The sequence below is a fragment of the Myotis brandtii genome, unplaced genomic scaffold (assembly GCF_000412655.1).
Source record: "Myotis brandtii unplaced genomic scaffold, ASM41265v1 scaffold199, whole genome shotgun sequence".
NCBI lineage: Eukaryota > Metazoa > Chordata > Mammalia > Chiroptera > Vespertilionidae > Myotis > Myotis brandtii.
This window is the reverse complement of record NW_005357414.1, coordinates 417,251-428,074: the sequence shown is the minus strand read 5'-3', so window position 1 is coordinate 428,074 and position 10,824 is coordinate 417,251. Positions and strand designations below refer to the sequence as shown.

Below are 10,824 nucleotides of genomic sequence, written 5' to 3'. Positions count from 1 at the left end.
AGGAAGGAAGGAAGGAAGGAAGGAAGGAAGGAAGGAAGGAAGGAAGGAAGAGCAAAAACAAGAAAGCAAGAGACAGAGGGATGGAAGGTGGAAGGGAAAGAGATAGAGAGAACAGTAGTAGTCCAGAGAGGGGAAATTATTAACATTATTCAAAAGAATCAGGGAAGGCTTTCTAGAACTGCCAACATTGAAGCTGAGTTGAAGCATGAATATGAACTTGCCAGGAAGAAAACTTAAGAAGGACATTACAGTCAGAAAAATAGCATATAAAGAAGGTATGAAGGCATATACCTGATAATTTTAACTTATTCAATATCACTTGAATATAAAATTAGTGGTGGATGGTGGTACTGGAGTTTTAGGAGAGGAAGCTAAAAGGTTAAGCAGGAGCTGATCATGAGCTACAATTAATTTGTTATGGTCAAAGCATAAGGTTCTGGTGGGAAAGTGGTCCAATAAGATGGAGAATGAAGCAAGAACCAGATCATGAAAAACCTTATATTTCATGCCAAGGAGTTTAAGCTCTACCCTGTGGGTGTTGGGGGAGCATCAAAGACTCTTCAACCATATAATCATATGATCAATTTTGTACTTCGAGCATTCTGACAGAGGTATGAAGCCTAGACTGAAGTGGGCAGGGCTGGAAATAAGGAGTCCAGGTAGGAGGCATTTGAAATAGCCCAGACAAAAATAATGATATCCCAACTAGAACAGTAGTAGGAAGGAAGGGACAGATTCAAATAATATCTAGGAAGTAAATAGATACAGGCCCAAGACTCAGTGGACAACTGCATGTGGGGAGTGAAGGTAATGAATGAGTCAAAAAACACTTCCAGGTTTCTGATTCAGGCTACTGAGTAGATAGATGGTAGTATCATTGACTGAGATTGAAAATACAAGAGAAAAAGAATTATAATATAACAACTCACATATTATGCAAGTCTTACTTTAACCAGAAACATGGACTTCTATTACAATAAACAAACAACAAAAAGCAACAACAACAAAGCTGATGAGCAATCCATGAGTGAAACTTTTAATTAATTACTTTTTAAGATATACTGTTTGCTGGTAGTTCTAAATTAAGTTGTTCACTAGCCCAGAGAATGAATCATTGTCTAAACTGAGCATGAGGCATTGTCTGTGGCACACAGTTTAGTACTTGAATACATATTTTCTTGTTCTTATTCATTTAGTCAACAAATGAATTCAGTAGCAGCCAATATTCTAAGCACTGAAGTTGCAGGAATGAAAAGACAAGGTTTCTGTCCTCAACAAGAAGCACATTAGCCTTAATGGAAGGATCAGAAAAAATTCATAAAGGAGAATGACTTGAGATTATATTTAAGTGATAAATAATAATTCATGTGTTGAATAGGAAAGGGAAAGGGGGAGCATCTGCAAAGCCTTGGACAATGATAGTATTACTAGGATATAAAGTTGGAAGGATTGAGAAGAAAGGAATATGAGGCTAGACTGGTCAAGTACAAGCTAGATGGTGCTTGATGGTAGAGCTTTCTATGCCAGGCTAAGAAATTTGAACTTGACCCTGTAGTGAGGAGGAACTTTTGAAGAATTAAGAATAATGGTTCAAATGTATGGTAGGTTGACCATACATATTAGTTTATCCAAGACAGTCTCAGATTATGAATTATATAGTTACCATATGTCAAAGGCATTGTGGAAGAGGAATTAAGGAAGGCAGAGTTTAGACTCGGAGCAGTTCTCAACCTGTGGTTCGCGACCCCTTTGGCGGTCGAACGACCCTTTCACTGGGGTCGCCTAAGACCATCCTGCATATCAGATGCTTATATTACGATTCATAACAGTAGCAACATTACAGTATGAAGTAGCAACGAAAATAATTTTATAGTTGGGTCACAACATGAGGAACTGTATTTAAAGGGCCAGAAGGTTGAGAATCACTGGTTAGAGGTATGTAACAACTAATACGATTGCTTGGTAAAGAGATGTTGAGAATCTGAACAATGACAACGGCCCTGGCATGAAGAGTATGGGGTGAATAAGAGTGACAATGAGGATACAGAATCTACAGACCTTCTCTTAATTGGTTCATGTGTCTAAATCTTGTTTTACTAACTGATTCTACTATTCTTTGGGACAGCGGTCATATTAGTAAAATATAACTCAAATATAATGATACTGATATGTTTGCTTCTAAAAAGAAAGGAAGGAGGGTAAGAGACATCCAAATAAATTACTCCCTTCAAAGTAATCCCTTTGAGAAGCTGTACCGTTATTCCCATAATGCTATGGCCCAGAATTTTTCTGGACCTATTTGAGCACTGCATAGAAGAGTCAACTGTCACTTCCTCTGGATTTATTCCAAATGGTGGAAAGTATTCATCCTCTGAGTAGTATATTTGATATTTTTAAATAATAAAAGTAATATTTGTTCCAAATTCAAAATGATAGATTAATGGTTTTCTTCTGTGGCTTATGAACTTATGCTACAAAGTTGGGAGCAATCTATGGAAACAGAAAATACAATAGTGGTTGCCTAGGAATCAGTTGGAAAGCTGAGGGGTGGTGAAAAGTGCTGGTAACAGGTACAAGGTTTCTTTAAACTTTGTATGAGGAAAATGTTCTAATATTAGATCATGATAAAATTTAGTAAATTTGTACAACTCTAAAAATTTACTAAAAGTTGTTGAATTGTACACTTTAAATGGGTGAACTTTATGCTATGGAAATCATACCTTATTAAATATTTTAAAGATGTTTGGAGTGCTAGTAGGGTACTAGGTTCAGGGGTGTATTTTTTTTAAAGCATGAGTCTCATCACTTTAGGATTAAACTTTGTTTCCATCTCCATCTGCATCTTTCCTAGCACAGTACTGGGTTCATAGTAATTGCTTAATAGTTATTTGTTCAGCATAATTGAATGTACTATAGTGCTCAATTTTATTTCATATCAGAGAAGATAGCAATTTTATTAAATTGTGTTTATAAGTTCTTAGATGTTTTTATCTCCTAATGTACAGTATCATTTATGGGTACTTTTAATAAATGTTGAGTTATGACCAGTCTTTTCTTTATGTTTCACAAACATCATCAATTTTTATTACAAACAGCATAGATTGTTATTAGTACTTAAATTAATAGATTACTATTTGTTTAAGAAAATGTATCATTATCCATATAAATTATAGAAATCACACAGGAATGTTGTTCAAATGTTTTGTCATTACTTCTGACATCTTAATTTTTAGTATTACATAAAGATAAATCAATCAGTTTCAACCTCATTCTCTCTCTCTCCTTCCCTTCCTTACTCAGGAAGCATTGTGAGTGTTGGTGATCCAAAGAAAAAATATACAAGATTTGAAAAAATTGGCCAAGGGTAAGTGATTCTTATTGAAATATCAACATATATGTATCAAATATATACATTAAAATTTAATAACAGAATGGATTTCTGGTAAATTATTCTCCTCACTTTCTGAGTTATATTCATGTTTTCATCCTCAGTGTTGGCCTTTCTGGTTGGCCAACCAGAACATATCCTGCTGGAATCTTCTCTATTGTTGGGCTGACAATGAAATTGTTAGGGACATTTTGATCCCATTTGGTTAGAAGATTCAAACTGATTTCTCAAGAAAAGTAGTAGGGTTACCAGAAACCTCTTGTGTGTATGAAACCCCCTTTATCCCTGCCCCCTTACACCTGTATGAATGTTATGCTTAAGATACCTCTTCTTTGTCAAACTGGAAAGTGACAGAGTGAGGGTAGGGAAAGTCCTTATTGAATGATCCAGAGGTAAATATCTGAGTAAAGAGGAAACTGATCAATAATCCCTAAAAGAGATGGAGTGCATCATTTTCACCTATTATGCGCAGTAAGAATAAGATTCCAGGAGAACCAAGATGGTGGCACAAGTAAACGCCAGTACTTGATGCCTCCCACAACCACATCAAAATTACAACTAAAGTACAGAACAACCATCATTCAGAACTGCCTGAAACCTGGCTGAATGGCAGTCCTACAACTAGAGAAGTAAAGAAGGAAGCACATTCAGACTGGTAGGAGGGGTGGAGGTGCAGAATGAGCTGGTCCGGTACCCATGTGCAACATTCTTTTTAATCGGGAGTGATAGCTCGGCTGTGGAGACTTACCCTGAGGAGCAAGGGGTCCCAGCCACACACCAGACGCCCAGGTCAGGGTTCCAGAGCCAAAAAGAGGAGTCCCCAAAACTTCAGGCTATAAAAACCACTGGGGATTGTGACTGAGTGAATGAAGGCTGCTGAAGTCCCATGCAGTTTATTTTAAAAGGCCAGTGCACAAACTTACATGGTTCCTCTCCCTCTGGGCTCCAGTGCTAGATGGCAGCATTGGAGGATCCAGGGACATACGAGGAGGAACTGCATTTTCTGGCATCAGAGCAAGAACTCAGGGGTAGCTTTCTCTCAGAGTGGGGTGCTTGCAGGGTTCATTGTTCCTGTGCTGGGATCTCCCCCATTGAAAGCCTGACTGACAGCCATATCTGAGTTTCCATCAGCTCGGCTCACACTGTTTGCTCTACCCTGGTGATTCCCTAAGACCCCGACCCATCCAATTTGTAGCCCCAGCCAAGGTGTTGGCAGCAGCTTTTCCATATGAATGGCCTGTCCTGTCTCAGGTTTCAGACATTCCTAAAATCTCAAACAAGCAGCAGCTGGTGTCAGCATGTCACATGCCTATCAATAAGAAACCCAAGACCCAACATACCTAGAGTGCCCAGCTCAGGAGACTGGGTAGGCTGAGCCACTGGGCCCTACAGGACACCTACTACACAAGGCCACTCAACCAATTCCAGGAGACATAGCAGCTCTACCTAATTCATAGAAACAAACACAGGGAAACAGCCAAAATGTAGAGACAAAGAAGCATGTCACGAATGAAAGGACAGAAGAAATCTCCAGAAAAAGAACTAAATGCAATGGAAGCAAGCCAACTACTGGAAACAGAGTTCAAACAATGGGTCTAAGGTTACTCAAGGATCTTAATGATAACTTCAAGGGACTTAGTAAGAGCTTCAAGGGACATAGTGAGACTTTCAAGGATATTAGTGAGAATTTCAAAGACATGAAACAGGACAAATCAGAAATTAAGTATACACTAACCTAAATAAAGAATAATTTACAGGGATTCAACAGTAGAGTAGAAGATTTCAAGAATCAAATCAATGATTTGGAATATGAGGAAGCAAAAAACACCCAATCAGAAGAGCAAAAAGAAAAAAAAGAATCCTCTGGAACAACTGCAAGCATACCAACAATCACATTATGAAGGTGCTAGAAGCAGAAGAGAAAGAGCAAGATATTGAAAAAAAAAACTATCTGAAGAAATAATAACAGAAAACATCCCCTACCTGGTGGAAGAAATAGACATATAAGTCTAGGAAACACAGAGAGTCCCAAACGAGAGAAACCCAAAGAGGCCCACACCAAGACACATCATAATTAAAATGCCAAGGGTTAAAGACAAAGAGAGAAACTTAAAAGCAGCAAGGGCCTGCCAGGCATGGCTTAGTGGTTGATTGTGGACCTATGAACCAGGAGGTCACAGTACAATTCCTAGTTGGGGCACATGCCCAGGTTGCAGGCTCAATCTTCAGTGTGTGGTGTGCAGGAGGCTTCAGATCAATGATTCTCTCTCATCATTGATGTTTCTATCTCTCTCCCTCTCCCTTCCTCTCTGAAATTTATATATATATATTAGAGGCCCTGTGCATGAAATTCATGCACAGGAGGGGTGGCCCTCAGCCCGTTCTGCACCCTCTCCAATCCAGAACCCGGAGGATGTCTGACTGCTGGTTTAGGCCCAATACAGGACCACTGGCTCCTAACCACTCACCTGCCTGCCTTCCTAATGCCCCCAACTGCCCTCCCCTGCCAGCCTGGTTGCCCCTAACCCCCTGCCAGCCTGATCTCGCCCCTAACTGCTCTCCCCTACCGACCTGATTGCCCCTAACTGCCTCTGCCTTGGCCCTCACCACCATGACTTTGTCTGGAAGGAAGTCAGACATCCGGAAGATGGTTGGTCAACCTGGTCTAATTAGCATATTACCCTTTTATTAGTATATATATTTAGTAAAGTAGCAAGAGAAAAGCAGTTGGTTACCTATAAGGGATATCCCATAATACTATCAGCTGATTTCTCAACAGAAACTTTGAAAGACAGAATGGAGTGGCAAGAAATATTCAAAATGATGAATAGCAAGGACCTTCACCCAAGATTATTCTACCCAGCAAAGCTATCATTTATAATTGAAGGTCAGATAAAAATCTTCACAGACAAGAAAAAGCCAAAGGAGTTCATCACCTTCAAACCAGTATTACATGAAATGTTGAAGGTTATTCTTGAAGAAGAGGAGGAGGAGGAGGAGGAAGAAGAAGAAGAAGAAGAAGAAGAAGAAGAAGAAGAAGAAGAAGAAGAAGAAGAAGAAGAAGAAGAAGAAGAAGGAAAAGGAAGAAGAAAAGGAGGAGGAGGAGGAAGAGTAAAAAATATGAACAATAAAATGGCAATTAGTACATATCTATCAACAATTTAATCTAAAAAAACAATAACCAAGGAATCTATTGAACAAAATAAACTGATGAATAAAATAGAACCAGAGGCATGGAAACATGGAACACACTGAGGACTGATGAATCTCAGAGGGAAAGGGGGAGAGGGGATGGGAAGAGATTAAAAAAAGATCTTATGTGCTATATACATTTCCTATGGACACAGACAATAGGGTGGTGAAGGCCTGGGGTGGGGCAGGAACTGGCTGGAGAGGGTCAATGGGGGGATAGAGGGGGACATCTATATTCTCTTAAAAATAAAGATTAAAAAAAAAAAGAATAAAGATTCCCAGGCCTGACTGCCAGAGACTTGATTCAGAAGTATGGAGTGGGGACCAGGAAACTAAATTTGGGAAAAGTTCCTCAGTTAATCCTGACCATTAGTTAGACATGTGAACCAATGGTGCTAAATCATTCACCAGAGCTAAAGGTAGGAGTTACCAGTTCTACAAATCAGCTGTAATTAGGTATGTCTCTCAGGCCTCAATGTGAAACTAAGTGGAAGGGCTTCAGTTGCCAACTGTTTTAAACAGGCAAAAATTTTCTTTAAAGAAATGAAGTGATCTTGAAGGCTACCCTTAAATGGAGAATGGGACAAGATATTTTGGTGCACCAATTATTGTGTGACAGCAACCAATATAGTACTTCAGAGGTCTCCTGCATGAGACAAGGGACTGAGAAGGAAGGGATATATCTAATGTGCCTGCAAAATTATGCTAGCCCCTCAGCCAATAGTTTGTTTTTGAATAAATGCATGTAGGAGTTTCTTCAAGCACCTCACTGCTTTTTCTGGGATTCTTAGGTTCAGAAACTTATATATTATATATAAACTCAACTATTTTTCATGATGTTTATATTTTATTTATTTCTTTCCCCTAGCTATTGTAGTAAAGTTTCTTTTGAAATTGTCAAGTTATCTTGGGAAATAAGGGAAGCATTCATTACATTTTGGCTAGAGGATAAGAGGGACATATCTTGCCCCCTTACTTTTGGAGATTATGATTTGTGGGAATCAAAGTAAGAAGACCCTAAGAGGGAGTCACAAACTCAGAGATAAATATATAGCCAAACTTTTCCCAATAGAAGCCATAATGGTGCTGCATATCTAGGAGGTTACCTACTTGTGCTTTTGCTTCTTTCTTTGTCATTTGATACCACTGGTATTCTCACTTGTTCATTTAAAAAAAGTGTTTTGTGGTCTCTAGGGGCCTCCTGTCACTTAACCAATCAAATAGTATGTCTGTCCATTTTTCAGTGCTGTCCAATAGAAATTTCTGTGATGATGGAGATGTATTGTATCTGTGTCATCCTATATGATAACCACTAGCATGTGTGGCTATAGAGCACTTTAAAATATGTCTAATGCAAATGAGAAATTATTTATTTGAATTAATTTATTTTTCAGCACACACAGAGATGGGTATTGGTGGTATGAGCCCTCAAGAATTTAAGGTCTACTATGATAAATGCCTGATAGAGGGCAATATAGGGTGCAAGGAGAATATCAAGACAAGCCTACTGAATTCACCAGCAGGACTGGCTTCTACAGCCATTATTATCCACCTAGAATTTTCCTTCTTACCCTCTGGTGGAATGGTAAAACAACTTTAGTAAGGAAGCCATACCTTCTTATGTTCATATGTGAGCCTCAACTTGCTTTTTTCATGCCCCAAAGGGAAACTCCACAAGGCAGATTGTGAAAACACAATATTATGTATTAAGGGGGTTCAGAAAATAAATGTTGGCTTTTAGATTTCATTTTTTTATGAAATTAGCTACCTTTATTTTTTATAACATTTTTTCATTATTAAGGTATAACATATGTGTCTTTATTGGCCCATTGTCCTCCCGTCCCCCAACCCGCCACTCATGCCCTCACCTCCCTGTTGTCTGTGTCCATTGGTTATACTTATATGCATCCATACAAGTCCTTTGGTTGATCTCTCCCCCTTACCTTCCCTCTGTGGTTTAAGCATCTGATCGGTGCTTCTCTGTCTCTGGATCTGTTTTTGTTCATCAGTTTATGTTGTTCATTATTATCCCCAAATGAGTGAGATCATGTAATATTCATGTTTCTCTGACTGGCTTATTTCCCTTAGCATAATGCTTTCCAGCTCCATCCATGCTGTTGCAAATGGTAGGAGTTCCTTCCTTTTTACAACAGCATAGTATTCCATTGTGTAGATGTACCACCAATTTTTAATCTACTCATCTGCTGATGGGCACTTAGGCTGTTTCCAAATCTTAGCTATTGTAAATTATGCTGCTATGAACATAGGGGTGCATATATCCTTTCTGATTGGTGTTTCTAGTTTCTTGGGATATATTCATACAAGTGGGATCACTGGGTCAAATGGAAGTTCCATTTTTAGTTTTTTGAGGAAACTCCATACTGTTCTCCACAGTGGCTGCACCAGTCTGCATTCCCACCAGCAGTGCAGGAGGGTTCCTTTTTCTCCGCATCCTTGCCAGCACTTGTCATTTGTTGATTTGTTGATGATAGTTATTCTCATAGGTGTGAGATGGTACCTCATTGTCATTTTGATTTGCATCTTTTGGATGGTTAGTGACTTTGAGCATGTTTTCCTGTTTCTCTTGGCCTTCCTTATGTCTTCTTTGGAAAAGTTTCTATTTAGGTCCGTTGCCCATTTTTTGATTGTGTTGTTTATCTTCCTTTTGTTAAGTTGTATGAGTTCCCTCTAAATGTTGGAGATTAAACCGTTATCGGAGATATCGTTGGCAAATATGTTCTCCCATGCAGTGGGTTTTCTTGTTGTTTTGTTGATGGTTTCTTTGCAATGTAGAAGCTTTTTTATTTTGATGTAGACCCATTTGTTTATTTTCTCTATGATTTCCTTTGCTTTAAGAGATATATTGGTAAATGTATTGCTATGAGAAATGACTCAGATTTTGCTGCCTATAGTTTCTTCTAGGATTTTTATGGTTTCATGAATTATATTTAAGTCTTTTGTCCGTTTTGAGATTTTTCTTGTGTGTGGTGTAAGTTGATGTTCTAGTTTCATTTTTTTGCATGCATCTGTCCAATTTTCCCAATATCGTTTATTGAAGAGCCTATCTTGACTCCATTGTGTATTTGTGCCTCCTTTGTCAAATATAATTGCCTTCAGGGGATTTCTGGGGTCTCTGTTCTGTTCCATTGATCCAGTGCCTGTTCTTGTGCCAGTATCAGGGTGTTTTGATTACAGTGGCTTTGTAATGTAACTTGATATCTGGTATTGTGATCCCTCCTACTCTGTTCCTATTTCTCAAGATTGCTGCGACTCTTCGGGGTCTTATTTGGTTCTATATAAATGTTTGGGGTATTTGTTCTAGATCTGTGAAATATGATGTTGGTATTGTAATGGGGATTGCATTTAATCTGTAGATTGCTTTGGGTAGTATGGACATTTTATGATGTTAATTCTACCAAACCATAAACACGGTATATTCTTGCAGTTGTTTATATCTTCCTCTATCTCTTTTGTTAATGTCCTATAGTTTTCTGAGTACAAGTTTTTTACCTCATTGATTAAGTTTATTCCTAAGTATCTTAAGTTTTTGTTGTTGTTGTAAAGGGAAACAGGATTGTTTGTTTAGTTTCTCTCTCTGAGAATTCATTATTGAGTATGATGTTGGCTGTGGGTTTTTCATATATGGCTTTTATTATGTTGAGGTATGATCCTTCTATTCCCACTTTGCTGAGAGTTTTTATCAAAAATGTCTGTTGGATTTTGTCAAATGATTTTTCTGCATCAATTGTTATGACTATGTGTGTTTTTTTTCTTTCAATTTGTTTATGTGATGTGTCACGTTTACTGATTTTCGGGTATTGTACCATACTTGCATCCCTGGGATAAATCCTACTTGGTCATGGTGTATGATCTTTCTGATGTACTGCTGGATCCGATTTGCTAAGATTTTGTTGAGGATTTTGGCATATATGTTCATGAGGGATATTGGCCTGCAATTCTCTTTTATTGTGTTGTCTTTATCTGGTTTTGGTATTAGGGTAATGCTGGCTTCATAGTTCTTCCTTGAATGTTTACTAAAACTCCTTTGTGAAGCTGTCTGGCCCAAGCCTTTTGTTTGCTGGAAGCTTTTTGATGACTGCTTCAATTTCTTTCATAGTCATCGACCTATTGAGATTTTTAGATTCTTCCTGATTGAGTTTTGGAAGGTTGCATTTTTCTAGGAATATGTCCATTTCCTTCAGGTTGTCTAGTTTGTTGGAATAGAGTTGTTCATAGTATTTTTT

The 10,824-nt window shown here is 38.3% G+C and overlaps 1 protein-coding gene across 8 annotated transcripts in view; it reads left to right on the top strand.

Moving 5' to 3' along the window:
• PAK3 (p21 protein (Cdc42/Rac)-activated kinase 3) overlaps window positions 1–10,824 on the top strand; it is a 397,698-nt gene that overhangs the window by 322,208 nt on the left and 64,666 nt on the right. For all 8 annotated transcript variants that reach the window (XM_014538815.1, XM_005865195.2, XM_005865194.2 and 5 more), the window contains one exon: window positions 3,301–3,364. In XM_014538815.1, the coding sequence (XP_014394301.1) occupies window positions 3,301–3,364 (64 nt within the window). The remainder of the gene's footprint in view (window positions 1–3,300; window positions 3,365–10,824) is intronic.